Genomic DNA, 19,320 nt, shown 5'->3' on the forward strand with positions numbered 1-19,320 from the left:
TTAAAGAATGTTGATTTCTAGAACCAACACATAAACATAAGAGATCTCAAGGGAAGGAGAGAAGAAAGGAACTCTAACTCTTGGGAGAGAAGAGAAAATAAAGCAGATGAGAGAAAAAAGAGGAAAAGAGAGAGAGGTGTATAAAAAATATTTAAGCCAAGACGAAGAGGTTTGAATGTTCTACCCCATGCCTTGAGGCTCTATTTATAATTGTGTGAAGGTGTTTACAATGACTACAATGCCTTTAGGGTTACATGTTTTAAAAGAAAAAAGACATAAGATGACATACACGCTTGCATGATTATGACTCTTATGTTTTCTCTGAAAGTTCTCCTTATTTACTAGTCATGCCACCCCTACACAGTTAGGTGTCATTTAACACTCCCCTTTAAACTGTTGTTTATAATTCCACTTTGCAAATAATCTTGGTCAAGAAACTTGTATTCTTGAAAATAAATTCCAATCTTGTGTAGCTTGAAAAGAATTTTTGATTGCTTTGTTTTGATTCATATTCTTCTTGTTCACATCTTGTTTGTAGTCTTCATCTTGTTTTCATCTTGTCTCTCTTATTTGGATATTCTAGCCACATAAAACTTGATTACCACAACACATGGAATTCTTGATTGTTGGTTATCTCTGTCTTGTACTTCTTCTACTTTTCTCCTCAAGTTGGGGATCTCTTTGTTCTTTACTAAGAGACCCAACTAGCACAACATAATGGTGAGAGAATAAAAATCACTCTTAGTTGTACGATAAAGCTCCATACACTAGTCAAAATTGTCAAAGTTTAAAACACACTCTGCTCAATTTTAATGGCAGAAAAAAAAACCCAACTTTAGGGCATAACAAAGAAACTACTCACTTTATAAGGGTAGTTCAAACAAAAAACACTTTTTGAGTGAAGAATAAAAGGACTTGACTCAAACTAGATGTTGGGTACACTCCTACACTTTTTAGGTAGTGGATCTATAGGCATTGTTCTGAAGTGATTTAACAAACATAAATTGACGAATGTATTTTGAGGAATTAAGTGTGTGAATAGAAAGATAGAAGCTCTCATACTTCAAATGTAAGGAGGCGCACAATGCAACTCCTTCATACTTTCAACTAAGAAGGAGGCACTTTTAGACCAATAGATGATAAAAAGTGATCAGGTTTTACTCAAAATGGAGGTAAAAAAAAATACTTCTCTATGAACATTATAATTGTGGATACTCAAAAAAAATTCTCCAATAAGAAAGTTTTGAGATGGATCATCATAATAGAAACTTTCTAAACATAAACTTCTCATATAAGGCAATTACCTTTTAACACAACTAACCTAATTTGGAAAGAAAATATTCAAGAGATAATTTCTGGAATAAGGGAGATTTAGGATACTAAAATAGTTGAAATTTAGAACAAGGATACCAAACTTTCTAATTCAAAATTTTCAGACTTTGTCAAAAAAGGAAATTAATGTGATGTGAGATCAAATAAAGAAAACTTTTAATGAAGTTGGTAAAAAAAATTGGAAGTTTAACCAACATTAGCAACTCAAAAAGTTAAGCCAAAAATTCGGATTTTCGCATCCAACAAGATACCTGCACAACTTTTGATTCTTCCAATGTGGATATCTCTATATAGAAAGAACATATTGAGAAATGGTTTATTGTGATAGAAAGTTTAGATATAATTCTCAATATAAGTTCTCAGTCATGTTGGTACAAACCGTTTAGAAAATTGAGACTTTCTGTTGCTATGTGAAACTTTTCTGCTACTTGACCTTTGTTGCTTTAGATGTTGATTTCTTTTTCTAGAAAAATTCGATTTCAAAGATTCTTGTTGAGTTGGAAAATATACTTAATGATCTTTCCAATGGTATATAATTTTATATATGAAACATATGGTAAAAGAGTGCAATATCTAATGAAAAACAAGAATTTGGAAAGAAAATCTTAAGGAAAAACAAGAAATGACTATTTTTTCTTTTTCTTTTTCTTCTTCTTCTTCTTCCTCCCTTTCTTCTCCATCTTCTACTCCTTTTCTAGATCAGATCTTTGCCCACTCTGATGTCATGTTGATTTCTAGAGACAACACATAAACACAAGAGATCTCAAGGGAAATAGAGAAGAGAGGAACTCTAACTCTTGGGAGAGAGGAGAAAAGAAACCAATGGAGAGAAAGAAGAGGAAAAGAGTGAGAGGTGTATGGACGAATTTGAGCCAAGAGGTAGAGGTTTGAAGGTCCTACCTCATGCCTTGAGGTTCTATTTATAGTTGTGTGAAGGTGTTTACAATGATTACAATGTCCTTAGGGTTACATGCTTCACAAGGAAAAAGACATAAAAGGACACACATCAACTTGCATAATTACAACTATATGCCATCTCTATGAAAGTTTTCCTTATTTACTAGTTATGTCACCCCTACGCACATGGGTTATAAAACTAAAAGACTTCTTTCCATGAAACTCATAAAATACTCTACAATATTAATCTTGAGTGTGAGACTCTTTTACCATGAGAATCATATAAGATTCTCCTATATTTATTTTTTCAACACACATATACCTACGAAAAGAAAATTTTAAAATTATATATAGCAAATATATTCTTAATTATTAAATTAATATTTTATTCTCAACAATTTTATTCTCTATTAGCTTGATCAATTGAAATCTAATTGATTGACATTGTTGTCCCTAACTAACAAGATTTTGTCTAATCGATAAATCGTGTGTGATGATTGATCATTCCGTGTAATTTTTGCTTACCTAGATAATAATGATCAAGCATGCTTTATAGTATGAAATGATTATGATCTGGATAATGGATCAATCAACTTAGGTAGATCGATCATGCTTTATAAATTTAACATGTGAACTTCTTGATGATCGATCAATGACAGACGCTGATCAATCATTCCAGTGCCAGTTCAACTAAATTGACTATTAAAGCATGAAAATGACTACATCTAAATGCTCTAACATGTTTAAAAAATGTATATGATGTTTTGAAACATGAGTACATGCAATGTATGCCCTAAAGCTCCATGTTTAGCATTGTACCTTAAGAGAAGAAGTTTGGAATTCTCTCTTACATAGTAATTGAGTTTTGATATACATCAATGACTCCTAAACTCGACTCATCCCATTGTCTTCTTCTTTAAGGGTGCTTCTTCAAGGGATGTCTTACAGTGATGTTTGAGGTCTTGAATTGGCATGTTCGTTTTGAAGCGTTAGACTTTGAGATGCATGTCTGTTGAAGGTAAAGTATCTGAAATACTCACTTTAAATTTTTTTAGCTTTATTAAGTTTTGTTATCATCAAAAGCAATAAGGGAGTCAACCTAAGGTTAACATCATGTTTGTTGAAATCAGTATAACTCAAGAAAAAAGATGAAATACTTGAAATTTTGGCCATTGAAAATAAAACCACAAGGACTTCCATTTAAAGAAGACATACAAACATACTTTGGACTAACCTAAGGGTAAAGGATCAGTCTGACTCAATTAACTAGACAATTGCACAACTTATAGATTGAATTCATGAAAAAACACAAAACCATACATATACAAGGCTTATCAATGTAAGGGCACAAGTATGACTTAGCTTTAAAAAATCTTTATACTATTAAACCAACACTCTAAACAGCCTTAGAATATTAATAATTAGGCTGAATATTTTAGAAATTTTTTTTGTTGATTTCAAAGATAATTCCCAACACTCCATCAACTTCAAACCCCAACTTAGGGTTCCATGAAACTAGAGAGCAAATAACTTGAGAAACGAGTGAATATTTAATCCAAAATTCTAGAGGAGTTTTCAAATTTATCGAAGTGAATTTATGGCATGATAAACCATTCAAAACAAGGTAGCAATAAGGACTTTCAGAAAAATTCGAATTCAGCCATGATTTGGGCCAAATTGCACTCGATTTTGCATAGATTGTAGAACTGGTTCTAAAAACAAATTGTGATTGATTCTAAAATTTCAATAAATGAGCTTAGGCAATAAAAAAGGGATTTAACACATATTTAATGTAGGGCCATGCTGAAACTTCCTCTAATAGCTGTAATTTATCTCCTTTTTGCATACTTCAACACCTTAGAGCAACTCTGCTTTAAGAACCTAAAAGTTTGGATCTGATACTATGTTAAATTCTAGGGTTTCATCACTAAAAATTCTAGGTTTAAGGAGGAAAAGAGAGGAGAAGAGAGAAAAGAGCAAGGAGAAAAGAAGAGAAGAGTGGGGACGAGTATGAGGGAACTAGGGTTTCAAGAGGGGAATAATGAGAACACATATGAAGCTCTCCCTCTCACCTCTTATTTATAGTTTGTGAGGGTAAAAACCCTAATACACGAGTAAAGAAAAAGAACTTAAGTTATTACATAATTATCTCTCATGTCACTCACTCACTTAATTACATACAATGCCACTATCTTCTTTAATAGTTTATAGGTCTCCATATTCTGTAAGTGACCCACTAACATATTCAATAGTTAAAATAGGATTTACTGACTATTTTTGTGAATTTTGGAGCATATTTTCACCTGTTTTTATAAAAATACAAAAATCAACCTCTCCACTCTAATAACTAGTTTTTGAACATTGAGAAACGTGTTATATATGTGAAACTTGATCCAAACTTCAAGATATTATTGTTCACACAAATTTCAAAGCTCTCGAGTGATTTCTCAAAGTACTAGTGCCTTTAAGAACAAAAAAAAAAGTAATCTATGTTAGGAACTAGACACTCTAATTTAATACTATCGAGAACAATAATAATGACAGAAGAAGAAATAAACAAGCATGAATACACAATATTTATATAGGTTCACATCAAGGTGAAACTACGTCTTGTCCTTCCGCCATTGCAATCATTCACTATGATGAAGAAGAAGTTTACAAGAGAAAATCTCTTTGTGTTTTTCTCTAACCTCTCTCACACCAAACTCATGATCGTGAAATCGCCCTAATAACAAAGCCCCCAAATGCTAGGAGAAAACTAGAGCAACCGAGATACAAGTGTGAAATCCTTAAACTTCCCTTATAGATCCACATGTTAACTCTACGTAAGACATTAATTAGATCCCACAACTTAACAATTTACAGCAAGTTTGCTATTGAAAGCTAAGTATTTATATTCTTTAATTTTTAACTATATTTTGAATACTTGCTTTTTTGAACCGTGGTTGGTGGTTTTGTTTTTTAATGCTTAAACCATTTTAAGTTTGATCTTCATATCATTTTATTAAATTTTAGTAATCCTTCCATATAGCCAACTTTTCTAAAGCATTCAAAAGCCTTGACCTTTGAAACTCATCATTAGTATTGTTGAATATTATTGATAGATTCACCATAGGATTGGTGTAATCACTTTGATTCTTAATTGTTAAATCTGCCTTTCGAGAGGTATATGTGTAGTTTAAATATTTAAGTAAGTAACCCTTGCAAAATTTGTATAATTTGATTGGAGCTTGTACCTAGGAGATGTTGACCATAAGTCCTAAGGGATTTGGGTTGAAGTTATATTTGAGTATCTTGAAGTCCAAGCTATAGATGTTGTTTGGCTTTTATAGTGGAACATATTAATTATAGGGCAAAGGTTCCTTAGAAGTGGAGTAACAATTTGAAATATTGATACGTGAACCACTATAAAAATCTTCGTTGTAGTGGTTAATTGACTTATCTTGTGTATTGATTATTTCATGTGTCATCAATTTATACATTAGGCATAAAAATTTTAAAAAGCGATTCACCCCCGCTCTAGGTTTATCCTTCTAGGGCCTATCAATAACTTATTTATAGAACTTGTAAGTCATTAAATAAGTGTATAGATTAAAAACTTATTTATAGAACCATTTTTTCTTGCCATACACAAGGATAGGTTAAAAACCACAAATTATCCTTCTCTTTATTCAAGCGATCGAGTACAAAAAATCATTTATCCATATATGATCTACTTAGTCAATAAACAATGTGTGGCTAAACAAATAAATTGTTACATGGCTAAAGATTTTCATTTATATTCATGTATGAACATAAGGCTAAAATATGAAAACAATAATAAAGTAAAATCGTAAAGGGTGGTAATCAAAGATAGGTTAAGCGGGGAACCACCTAAACCAAGGAGGGATGATTATGTAAAAATATCCCATCAATTAGGAATTAGGCCACTCTAAAATCCCCATATGGTTAGGAATTATTTTTCTATTCATTTATGAACATAAGGCTAGAATATGAAAACAATAATAAAGTAAAATCGTAAAGGGTGGTAATGTTATGGTCCTGGATTAAGTACCTATACCTTCCGCTCCTAACAGGCCGGGTCTTTTGGGATGTATTGGCTAGGTGCTTATCAGGTAATAAAAGATAGATTAAGTGAGGAACCACCGAAACCAAGGAGGGATGGCAATGTAAAAATATCCCATCAAATAGGAATTAGGCCACTCTAAAATCCCCATATGGGTTCAACCTTAGAGGGATTTATTTTGCATTTGTTCATTATTTTCATCTAAATTTCACAAAGGCTAAGGCAAGGAGAAAGTGGATAAGGATAACCAAGCCTTGGTCACATATAGAATCATGGATCTGAGAAAGAAAATATTAGATCCGCACAAAAAACACGAAAACCATGGATCTTTTATCTGGGTTCACATCTCACTTCCTAACTCCATTGCTTCCGCCCTTCGTCTGCCTCTTGTTTGGGAGATAAAGAACTTGTGGTCTGCTCCAAGTTGCAGATAAAAACCGCCCACGAAGCGGGCGCTGCCCCTTCCTGCACAATCGTGGGACAGGAGTGGCGAAGCTTCCATTCAAGAGCCACGAATACCTAACTTATAGCTTCTTAGTCACTCGTTGTTGTCCGACTATGTATCAGTAATTTGATCGTCTTCCTTATTTAGTTGTTTTCTGATCCAGAGCCTTTCGAATATTTCCTTTGAGTCCTTTTATTTCTACGTCCACAGGTCGTGTCTTCTAACGACCTTTCCTCTTTGTCTCTTCCTCGGAGATTTGCTTCTAGATTTCCTTCATTCGGTCTTTTTGTCATACTACGCTGTCAATGGGTGCTTTGGATGTTGAACATCTGGATGCAGAGCTAGAGACAGTCTCTAAGATAATTCCTGTGGAACTGGGATTGGAGGAAACGTTGGAGACAGGCATCATCGAAGAGGCTGTGAAAGTTTTGCTTCAAGGCCTCGAGGAAGATGTAACAAGAGAGGGTCTGCTCAAAACTCCATTACGTGTTGCGAAGGCCCTTGTAGAAGGAACTACAGGTAATTTCCGTTTACTATTAATTTACTTCCACAATTTATGACTAATCTAAGAAGTTCTTTCAGTTCTTTTAGTTTGATTCTACTGACGATTGCTGCTTCTGAATAGTTTTTTTTTTTTTTTTTGTGTGTGTGTGTTGGTTTCATTAGGTAACTTGTAACTTATAATTAATAATTTGGTTCAAATGGAAGCATTTGGTTATAGCTTTGTTGTTTAGTACAGAAGATGTGTGAGTGGACTTTGAGCAATTTCTTTGCTAGAATTAACTCGCTTGAAGGGATGACCATTTCTGATGTTTCCTTACTTAGTCAACTAATATCTTCAATGGATTTGTCTGCTGCTAACTAACTTTTAATTTCTCCGTTTTATTCATATCCCTGAATTGTGTCTAAGTTTTCAGTTTGTAGAATTGATCTTGTGAACTTTCTCGATTATAGGCAGTTTCAGGTAAATGTCATTTTATTTATTTATTATTTTTTCCAAACACTTTCCATTGGTCTTGTAGAAGAAGTGGAATGTTTCCTAGTGGGCTATGGGGGAGTTCTGTTTTATCTTTGCAAGGTAGTTTAGAAATGAGGAATCGTAGCATTTAGGGAGAAAGAATAGAAAAGTAGATTACTCTGCTAATTGTTGGAACGCTTATCGATAATTCCAAGAGCACAGGTTTTTTCCTTAGTTTTGCCACCGATAATTTGCTTTTTACATGTAGATTATTTTCTTTTTAAGAAAGTTGTATAAATTTCCCTTTGCTGCTTGAGTTCCACGGTATTTTTTAGCTACAAATCCTCAAAAAGTGGGGGGGATACCAGTATGCCACCAGTTACCCGAGTTTATACTCAGAGGCATAGGGCCCCATCAGGACCCACGACATTGTGGTTGGGTGATTCTGTGTTTTTGTAATTCATTTATTTTGTTTTGTTTTTATCTTCCTAATTTTACAAGATTTATCAGTTAGTGATTTTATCTCTTTTTTGAATTTTGAATTTGAATTTCAATATCTCTCTTATTAATGGGTTGTAATCGGATAGGAGATTATTGATGATGATAAGAAAATTTTCCTCCTTCCTGTGTTTCCCCTCCCTATCTTTCTCTTCTTCCTCTCTATTCTTCTCTTCCTTCTCTTTCTTCTTCTTCTCAATTCTTCTTTTCCCTTTCTGTTTCTATTACTTCCTATTCCAAACTCCACGATCAGAACCAGAAAATTAAAGGATGTGCCTCGTTCCTCATCAAAAAGACTTGACAACTAAGAGCACATAGCCTTCGCTCAGTGGCCACATCTGGGTTTCTGTCAATGAAAGGCCATTGTTAGCTATGTAATTTAATGAAACCAACCTCACAAATAACTAAAAATAATAAAATTAAAATACTTTACAACTGATTAAAAAAATTACAAGTTCCATATAAATGATATAAAGACTTAAAGACTTAAAGAACTGCTAGCATTACTTCATCAATTTGTATTGGAAACAGACAGTTTGAAGAGAAACAATAAAAACCATTTATCTTAGTTAATTACTCAAGGTGAAAAATTATTTAGCTTGGACAACTCTTTGCTTCAGATTACTCTGTATGTAGTTCTTCATGTTAAATGACTCAGTGGATGTTCCTATTGGTAAGGAATGGAAATCATTTATTGTCTCAATAGATCTTTGACTATTAAAGTTTTTCAATGTTATGGTCTCCTGAGAAAAGAACATGCATGCTATAGGGTCATCTATGAAATGGGGCTACCATCTAGCTTATATGACCATTTCATCTACCATATGCGATCCATAGCATCATTTAAGAGTCAGGCAAAGGAAATAATTGCTCTGGATTTTTTTTCATTAATGGTTGGGGTACAGGTTCGCTGTTACAACCAGCATCTGTTAGTTATACATGCAGGTTTTTTTCTTTTTTGCAATTGAGTTATACATGCAGTTTCATTGCAGTATTCCATGTAAAAAGTTGTTAATTTGATCCTTTAATTAAATCTATGTTATTATTTTATTGGTGTTGTCAATCTAGTGGGTTTTTGTTGTAATTGTCCCGAATGCTTGCCAAAAGCCTCATTTTGATTAAAGGAAATATGGCTTTAGATAATCTGGTGCCTTGCAAGTGTATTATTGATTGATTATTTTTCTTTGCCTGCTCTTACATCATGAGTCAATATGCAACATCTTGGTTTTATTTGGTTTTGCTTTATTTCTAGATGCCCCCTTGAAATTTCTGCAGATGTTTGTCTTCCAAGGACTTAGGGTTATTAAGTTATGGGAATTAAGGTTGTTCAGAAACAAAGAAAGTTTTGCGAATAGTACTTTGAGTTTTACTATGTCTACTTTTCAAAAAGAAAAAAAGGTTTACTATGTTTACTCTATTAAGACAAATATAAAGTGCATTATTCAATTTTGGATTTAATGTCAGATCTTTTCGCACTTTTCATCAACAATTTCTTCATAGTGCTTTGTAAGGTTTATCTGTTTCAAAAAAAAAAAAAACGTTCTTTCTTTTTCCATCTGTCTTACTAATCTTTAACAGGCTGTATATTCTTCTTTTATTTCTATTGGTTCTGATGCCAACTATTATTCTTTTGTATGATATCCTCTTTTGGCATGTAGAGCTGAATTATGGAGAACAGTGATGCCATCTATCTCTAGCTCTTCTCTTCTTCTGTTTATGTTTTGACTCAAAAACCTTTTTTGGATGGTTGGACCTTTTTTTTTCATCCATTCCTTTTTCATTTTATCAATAAGAATATCGTTTACTCAAAAAATACTTCTCTTTTTCTAGGTTACAGACAGAAAGTGAAGGACATTGTTCAGGGAGCCCTATTTCCTGAAGCTGGTTTGGATAATGGGACTGGTCTTGCAGGTGGAGCAGGAGGACTTGTAGTTGTTCGAGATATTGACCTTTTCTCCTATTGTGAATGTTGCTTGCTCCCGTTTAAGGTCCAATGCCATGTGGGTTATGTCCCTTCTGGCCAGCGTGTTGTAGGTCTAAGCAAGCTATCTCGGGTAGCTGATGTTTTTGCAAAGAGGTTGCAGGATCCTCAGAGGCTGGCTAATGAAATATGTGTGGCTTTACATGATAATATTAAACCAACGGGTGTCTCTGTCATGCTTGTTTGCTGGCACATTAAGTATCCAACACTTGAAGAGACAACTCGTAATCCTACTCACCCTACGAAAGACCCCATGCAAGGATGGGTTCCTATCTCAGTCTTTTCAGGCTCTGGTGTTTTCAAGAACGAGACCAGTGATGCTTGGGATGATTATTTGGCTCTTCTTAAGTTTCAGGGTATTAAAGTGGAGAGAAATGCTACTCTAGAGCAGTTCTGGTGCCCTTCTGGGTCTCTCGAATTCCCACTTTCTAATGGACATTTCACGAACAACTTATTCAATGGTGGTCCTCTTTCTAAGGGACCAACCAGCTATCCTCCCATGATAAATGCTGTGGTTTCAATTCTTCATTCCCTTGGTGAAGACCCGTCAAGGAAAGAGCTGGTGAATACCCCCCATCGTTTTGTGCTGTGGCTGATGAACTTTAAAAGATCAAATCTAGAGACAAAAGTTAACGGTTTTAACCTAATGGCTCTTGGAGGAATTTGTGGCAATGTGTCTTACAATCAAAAGAAGGTCCAGACTGAGCTTAACTTACCATTCTGGTCACAATGTGAGCACCATCTTCTCCCATTCCATGGTGTAGTTCATATATGCTTCTTTCATAGTGGAGAAACTGAAACTGTTGACAGATCCTTTTTGCAATCTATTGTACACTTGTATGGTTGTCAGCTTCAAGTGCAAGAAAGGCTGACTCGGCAGATTGCAGAGACAATTAGTTCCATTTTTCACTTATTAGGTGTGATGGTAGTGGTGGAAGCTAGCCACATTTGCATGATCTCCAGAGGAATTGAGAAGGTGGGAAGTAGTACGGCAACTATTGCTGTGATGGGTCAGTTTTCTGCAGACCCCAAAGCAAAAGCAGCTTTTCTAGAGGCCATTTCAAGCAGTACAGCTTTTCAAGGACAATAGACATTATATGTATGTCATAAACTGATATATTTGCCTGCCATTACTGCGCCATGGAGGAACAAGTACAGGAAAAATCCAGTTTCTGTTTAGATTTTGAGAAGGAAGCAAGACTGCAGAAGTTCCATTTCACAAGCAAGTGTATTTTACAACACATTATTCTTGGGTTGATATCAAGAGCAATCTCCCTCTCAAAGAGAATTTTAAGGGAAAAGTGGGTTCATTTTACTTGTTTTAAATATACTTCTTATTTAGAATTTTAGATAGAAATCATTGCCCTCACAATATCCATGTAATAAATGAAGAATAATTGAAGGAAAATAAATATTTGAGGCATGTTTCATTGATGAGGTATGAAGTGTTTATAGATTTACATCTCTTCAGTTATGTGTTGTAGTTGGATGCAAATTACAATTTGAGTCTATCTCTATCTTGTATTGGGATCATCTTTTATCCTTTTTACTATCATGCCCTCGCAAGATGGAGTTTTGAGAGGAGAATCAAATCTTGGTCTTTAAGAAGATGAAGCGTATTCGTGGAAGCAGTTTGTTGAGAGCATCTACTAACTGATAAACAAAGGAGACACGAGTAAACTGAAGAACACCACTCTGAACTTGTTCTCGAATGAAGTAATAATCTAAATCTACATGTTTCATACGTGAGTGAAATATTGGATTGGAACATAGATTTATAACATTGATATTGTCACAATAAAACACCGGTTGGTGTGGAAGAAAAACACCAAGTTCAGTGAGAAGAGAGCAGATCTAACAAATCTCAGTTGTAGTAGTTGCAACAGATTGATATTCCATCTCAGTAGAGGATCGAGCCATAGTTTGTTGCTTCTTAAAACTCTAAGAGATAGGATTGCGACTTAGGTAAACAAGATAGACACTTGTGGAAGTGAAATCAACCTTGTTTCATGCCCAATCATCATAAAAAAACGCATGGAGAGACAAAATGTTGTCAATGTTATATAATACCATGATCTAGAGTTCCACAAAGATAGCACAATAATAGTTTGACAACATCCTATTGGTCAGTAGTAGGACAATGCATAAATTATGATAATTTACTCACCACATAAACAATGTCATGTCGAGTAAGAGACAAATATTGCATACTACCAACAATAGTTTGATATTCAGATGGATTAGAGACTATTGTGTTAGACTGAAGCGTGACTGTAGATGATGTGGCAAGAGGCGTAGGTACATGCTTTGTATTTGTCATACGTGTGCGAGCAAGTAGATCAGAGATATACTGGCGTTGAAATAGAAGTAATCCTTAAGAATGAAGAACAACTTCAATTACGAGAAAGTAAGTCAAGGAGCCAAGATCCTTAAGTGAAAATCCTTGAGCAAGAAGGTAGATGAATGTTGTCATATCTTGATCATTGTCTCTTGTAATAATAATATCATCCACATAGACCAAAAAATACAACACAACAATACCTGTGTGAGACAAAAATAAAGAGGAGTTTGCATGAGAGTTGGTGAAGCCAGAGGAGACAAAAATAAAGAGGAGTTTGCATGAAAGTTGGTGAAGCCAGAGGTGATGAGAAACTGGCACAACTTATGATACCTAACACGTGGAGCTTGCTTGAGACCTTAGAGATTCTTGCAAAGTTTGCATACATGATGGAGATGATCACGATCAATAAAACCTGGTGGTTGTGCCATAAAAACATGCTCAAACAGGTACCTTGAAAAAACACATTATTGACATCAAGCTGTTGAAACAACCAACCACAACTTATTGCAAGGCTAAGAACAACTCAAATAGTGGTAGGCTTGACAACGAAACTAAAGGTTTCATGATAATCAACCCCAAGACGTTGGTGAAACCCTTTGGCAAGCGAGCCTTGTACCTATCAATAGAGCCATAAGAAAGATATTTACTACAAAAAATTCATATGCAACTAACCAAATTCTGCGAGTGATCCGAGGGAACCATTTCTCATGTCCCATTTTGAATAAGATCATCATACTCATTGGACATAGCCTAATGCTATCTGGGATCGGTGAGAGCTTGAGTCACGGTTGTTGGTTTGCGGTTGGAAGATCTAGGAAGCTGGGCTGTGAAGTTTAATTTTTGGATGGGCTTGTAAATGTTGTTCTTGGATCTAGTGACAATAACACGGGGAGGGAAGGAAGTAGGTAGGGATGATGGGTGTGACTTGGCTAATGAGGGAGATGTGTGAGTGGGGTTAGGTACGAGGTTTTGAATGAAGCTTGTATAGGGCGCAAGGATCGAAGATGTGGTTGATGTGCCGGTAGCCGAAAGTAAGAACACAGAGGAACACCGGTGGGAGAGTGTGTTAAATGAAGGACGGTCAAGGTGAGATTGAAGTGTAGTGGAGAAAAAGATAGACTTAATTAATTTAACGTGATTTGACTTATAAAGTCAAGAGGTGATGAGTTCAAAACATAGATAGGCACTTTGACTGGTAGAGTACTCAAGAAAGTCATATGGGGATGAACAAGGAGTGAGTTTGTGGGAGGAATATAGCTTGAGCCATGGATACCATAAGACAAACAAATCTTTCGAAGTTTAAAGTAGTTGGGAGGGGTGCCAAAAAGTTTGGCATATGGGGATATAATATTAAGCATGGGAGTAGGTAGATGGTTCAAGAGATACACAATAGTGGAGAATGCATATGACCAGTAAGATAGAGGTGTGAATGCATGAGAAAGAAGACACAGACGTATTTCGATAATATGACAATGTCATTGTTCGAAATACCCATTGTGTTTAGGGGTATATGAAGGAGACGTGGGATGAGAAATACCATTGGTAGCCAGAAAGGAAACCATTGTTGTATATTCTCCCCCATTATCAGAATAAAGTGTTTTAGTCCGTTTACTAAAGAAATTTTAACAAGAGATTTAAATCATTTTCTTACATATAAACAAGATACATTCTTCACATAACTCCAAATCAACACTCTTAAAGCTTGGTGGCTTCCCCTTCACCTTTAACACCTTCATACCCTTCTCTAACATATGACCAAAGCGTCTATGCCACATCTGTGTATCTACTTCATTTGATGCCATTGAGATAGAACTTCTACTACAACTAGCCAATAGCTACAAAATATCAATTTTCTTCCCATTAGCTACGACCATAACTCCTTTGCTTATTTTCCAGTTATCTTTCGAAAATTGCGTGGATATACCGCTCATAGCCAATTGGCCAACATATATAATGTTCTTAGTTAGACAAGGCACATGTCTAACATCTTTGAACAAGAACACTGAACCATTCTCCTGCAACAGTATAATATCACCCTTGCCAATAATTTCACATGCCATGTCATTCTCCAAATAAATTCTACCTAGATCCCCAAAAATAGTGTTCCAACAAATCCTTTCTAGTTGTAGTATGAAAAGATGTACCACTATCTACAATCCAGGAATCACATTTATTTTCTACTGACAAAATCATACATTCCTCACTATCTTGACAACATTAACAGTGTTAGTATTTTTTCTACCCCCTAATTTTTCCAATCACATGTGATGTGACCCTTCTGTCCACGGTTATATCATGTAATATTTTTCTTCTTTCCCTTAGACTTGCAACGTCCCTTTTGGGACTCCCCCTATTTCCATATTTACCACGTTGTGACTCATCCCCTAGCATCTAGGGCTAGAGCAGAACTTGATGGGGATGCACTACTTTTTCGATGAGTTTCCTCAACCAACAATAAACTACATGCCTCATTCAATACAAACTTCCTTGTCGAGTGTGAACTATGTACCAGTCTCTTAAAAGATTTTCAATCAGGCAGTAATGACTTCAACAAGGCAATTGATTGAATATCCTCATTGAATATAACATCGATAACCACTAATTGATTCAGTAAATAGTAGAAGGAATTCATGTAGCTAGAAATACTATCACATTCTGTCATCTTTAAATAAAAAATTGAGTGACAAGATGTAACTTATTTGTAGAAGAGGAATTTGCATACATCGACTCTAGCAAATCAAAACATTCTTTCGTAGTCTTTGCTTAAATAATATTTGAAGTGATTGATGAGGAGATTGAAAGTCGAACTGCCGCTAATGCCTTGCGATCTAGAAGCTTCTTGTTTGCATCTAACATCTCCTTTGATTGCTCACCAAAAATAGGAAGATGCAAATTCTTTTGGTAGGGGTAATCTTCAATTTGCATTCGCCAAGATCATAATTTTGATTCATAAACTTCTCAAATTTTTATCTTATGTCTTCTGACATGTCTTCGGTGATGAATTTCGGTGTTTTTCCAATTTTTGGTGATAGAATCCGGCGACCTCCTAGAGTTCCGATGACTAATTCTAGCAATGTATACAGAACCGGTGACACGTGGCTCCTCTCCTGTCATGTGCAATCACTTCTATGGTGTAGAACCCTACTCTGATACCAATTGTTAGGGATCGAACTGTTTGATAGAACACAAGCAATCAATCAACCCACAATGGAATAATGGATCTTGCATTATATGAGATTGTAATATAAAATTTAAAGAGAGATCATTTTTTTTTATGTGGTTCAACAATATGCCACTCTATGGGATCACAGTAGCTTCACTATCTCTTGAGTGATTACAGAATGCATCAGTGATGATGAGAGAATGGTCAGGGGCATTCCCCTTTAAATAGACTAAGAGTAAGTATGGTTACACAATTAGAAGACTTCCAAGTTTCGGATTTTTCCTAGAATAAAACTCCTTAATTAGAAATCTATCCCAAATTAGGACTCCTTCCTGAATAGGACTCTAGTGGAGTAGGGCCTACTACAAGTGGTATTCACTTTAATAAAAAAGATTTGTCATATTTAAATATTTCAAAGTTCCTCAATAAAGAATCAAAGAGTGATTTTTTAGAGTGTCATGTTCATGTTTGTAACTGAAACCTGTTATTTTTTCATCTTTTTTCAGCCATTTAAGTTTCATAAAGTCTTTTGCTTTGACAAATTTATTCATCAAGGACTTTACTTCAATAATTTCAGTTAAAGATAAGGATGAGACTTACTGCAGAGGGGTTTGACAGGGTTATTGCAACAAAACAACTAATCAAACCTTGTACAACATCACTTTTTTTGTACCATTTTGGACATATGGGTAAGGCTTAAGAGTTTCTTGCAACAAAACCAACCTACTCCCATTTTAAAGGGTCATGTTGGCATCGGTGAATGTGATGGAATCACACCGCATTACGAAGAATCCCTCTATTGGTTTTTTGGTTTTTTGAGTTTGAGAAACGATGGACCGGAGATAAACAAAGACAAGAGCTCGAGAGTTCAAATTTTTTTTTTTATTATTCCACAATAAACTTAGGTTACGAGAATATAAATAATTTAAATAAATTACAGAAAAGGTCTAAACAAAATCTGTATTTATAATTGAGTCCCGACCAAATCAGGATCCTCTGCTCTTGAAATGGACGCCGAATTCACACTTATCTGCTGTCGTTATGTCAGTTTACTGTTCATTGATTTGTCCAGGGTAAGTGGCGGGACAGACTTGGGGTGGGTCAGACCCTCGACAGTCTGCATTCTTGAATGAAAACCAGAAGCCCTTCTGCCAGATGCATACTCTACCCTGTCCCAGGTCCCAGACACAGTTCATCATTTCACTCTCATACCTTATTACCATCGTCATACCTTATTACCATCGTCAATGACTCGTAGAATTTCCTGGTACAGTTGTCACTTGTCCTTTTTTTTTCGTCATGCTGGGTGGGTCGTTGGAGCCCTTATTTCTCAGTCACTGGTTGTCAGGTGGGGAGAAGAGGGAACCTCGCTCTCCATTCTCTGTCAAACATTCACTCTGTACTTTTCTTCAGTTCCCTCTTCTACGAATCACCACCGGTCGCGAAACACATTTTTTCCAATTTAAATTAAATTCCGTCGAGCTTTCAACCCTTCAAACTTCATTTAATAGGCTTGAACCCACAACACTGGAGACCCAATTGCCTCCTCCCGGAAAACAGACAGCTTTCCATAATACGGAGAAGCTAGAGAAAGCAGTGTAATTGTCACACCATGTCTACCTTTGCCGCCCTGTCTCACCTTCTTCTAATCTTTGCCTCTATCCTCAATGGAGCAGCATATCTTCATGTGAGTCTCTCTCTTATCCCCAAATCTTTTTTTTTTCTTTTTTTTCTTTTTTGTTTTTTGTTTTGAGCACATAGTTTTATCTGGGAAGAAAGATCTCCGTTTATGTTGCTGAAGAGACTGAGCTTTGGGCAGGAGGTGGTAGAAGGGTCGGACATGGTGCCCTTGGCTGAGCAAGGATTTAGATCTTTGGTGCTGAATGAAACAAGGAGAAGGCTTGGAAGCTTCCAGATATGTGCTCTCTGTACTTGTTGTGGAGGGCCCAAAGGGATCTGTTTGCCTTCTCCGTGTTGCTATGCCATCAACTGCAATATTCCTAATAAACCATTTGGATTCTGCTCTTTCACACCCAAGACCTGCAATTGCTTTGGTTGCCATCTATAGTTTTAATTCCCTTTTCCTTTACTTTCTTGTAAACCGTCTCTCTTCATTTTACTATATATTTTCAGATGTTGTGATTCTGTTGGGAGCATCAATTGAAAAGAATATCCGTTTTTGCCTCTTTGTTTAGTGTTATCACATAGATACTATGTTTTTCTTGTTTCATTTAATAAGATGGATTGTCATAATAAAAAAATGAAATGTTTCTTGCTCTGCCGTTGAATTCTTAAGAAGTTTCAGAAAATTGAGATTTTTGTGTCTGAAACCTTCTTCTAGTCTAGCAGAGGTGATGGTTGCAGAAGAAGGTTATGGATTATTTGGTATATTTTGGTGTCTAGTTAAAGTTGTCATTAAACTAATATAATGCATTGGGATGCTTGATGTTTTTTTTTTCTCCCAAGTGGTGGTATATGAAACTTCCAAGCTAGTAGTAGTAATGGCTGTTGGTGACTAACATGGTATGATTATGTCGTTTTTTACTTTTCTTCCAGTTCATAATGTCATCAGGTCAAGTTTTCCCTCTGTTCTTGTAATCACTTTAAAATAACCCTGTAAGAGTGTTGGTGACTGAAATGGGAGATCTCCAACCAAAGGGAATTATTGGATTGTTTAGTATTTCAATCTTTTGCAGTGGTTATGATGCTGATGGCTGACAGAGGGGTATCTCACTACCCTTATTTTTAACATCAACATCGTTTGATTAAGCTTTGTAGGTGACTGCTGCCCACCAGGCTCACTACTGAAAAATGATGAAGATAAAGTTTTTTTTTCTGAAATTTGATGTGGTGAACTGGGAGGAATGCTGTTACAATGCCCCGAGGATTGAAAAGAGAAAATGGAGAATTGAAAAGCTTTTGATGTGGTTTTTGTGGCTCTCCTTTGATTTAATGGTTATATTGAGAAGAGAAAATGTTTCCTTTGTAAGCAGTATCATTGTGAGTATAATACTATTTTTTTCTTTTTTTTCCCTTTCTTCCTATCATTGTAAGCAGTAATCATGGAGCCTTTCAAAAGAGTTGGAAGGTTGTGTGGATTGTGATGGATTCCTGCTCAAAGGCTTTATTATGATGTTATCCTTGTGTCTTTTTTATGGAAAGGCCTGTCTGAGGAGTAAAGAGTAAGAGGTTTTTTTAAAGAAACTCTCTTACCTCTTCTCTGATGAAGTGTGCCTCCCATGTGCAATGTGGAGAAGAAACCTTTGGTGAGAAGTGACTATTGAGCATGTGATGTAGCTGGTGGCTACCACTTGGGAAAAAAATACTTTTTAAATCAACTCAAATGACCCAAGGCCCATGGCACCCACATCCTAAATAAATGGAGGATAAATGTCCTAACCACTTGAATTTTTTATTTTTTTGCTTACAACTTAAACAAGTGACAAACAATACAAGGATGTTGCACTTTATGTGTATACTAAAATTGTTTATTCTTTTCATCTGTGTTAGCCCAGTGTTTCATATTATTATTAACCTATTGGTTTTGATGATAATAAAATACATAGCTGAAGTTGTGTTACTAATTCATGCATTTAGTTAGACACAACACGTTTTACAAAACATTTTTATCGGTCTATG

General features: G+C 35.4%; 2 protein-coding genes across 2 annotated transcripts; both read left to right on the forward strand.

The window, feature by feature from the left end:
- Window positions 1-6,605: 6,605 nt before the first annotated feature.
- On the forward strand, window positions 6,606-11,640 carry LOC137962747 (GTP cyclohydrolase 1-like). Its single transcript, XM_068809790.1, has 2 exons — window positions 6,606-7,259; window positions 10,027-11,640. Exons 1-2 carry the CDS (start codon window positions 7,046-7,048, stop codon window positions 11,265-11,267), a joined length of 1,455 nt encoding a protein of 484 aa, XP_068665891.1. The 5' UTR covers window positions 6,606-7,045; the 3' UTR covers window positions 11,268-11,640.
- Window positions 11,641-16,888: 5,248 nt separating this feature from the next.
- LOC137963795 (uncharacterized) lies at window positions 16,889-18,730 on the forward strand. The gene is made up of 2 exons (XM_068810997.1): window positions 16,889-17,368; window positions 17,501-18,730. The coding sequence occupies exons 1-2, from the start codon at window positions 17,294-17,296 to the stop codon at window positions 17,747-17,749; spliced, it is 324 nt and encodes a 107-aa protein (XP_068667098.1). The 5' UTR covers window positions 16,889-17,293; the 3' UTR covers window positions 17,750-18,730.
- The last annotated feature ends 590 nt before the right edge of the window (window positions 18,731-19,320 follow it).

Source organism: Aristolochia californica, unplaced genomic scaffold (genome assembly GCF_029961685.1).
Source record: "Aristolochia californica isolate CCGP_79_NKW_82.1479 unplaced genomic scaffold, dmAriCali1.0.hap1 SCAF_4, whole genome shotgun sequence".
Taxonomy (NCBI): Eukaryota; Viridiplantae; Streptophyta; class Magnoliopsida; order Piperales; family Aristolochiaceae; genus Aristolochia; species Aristolochia californica.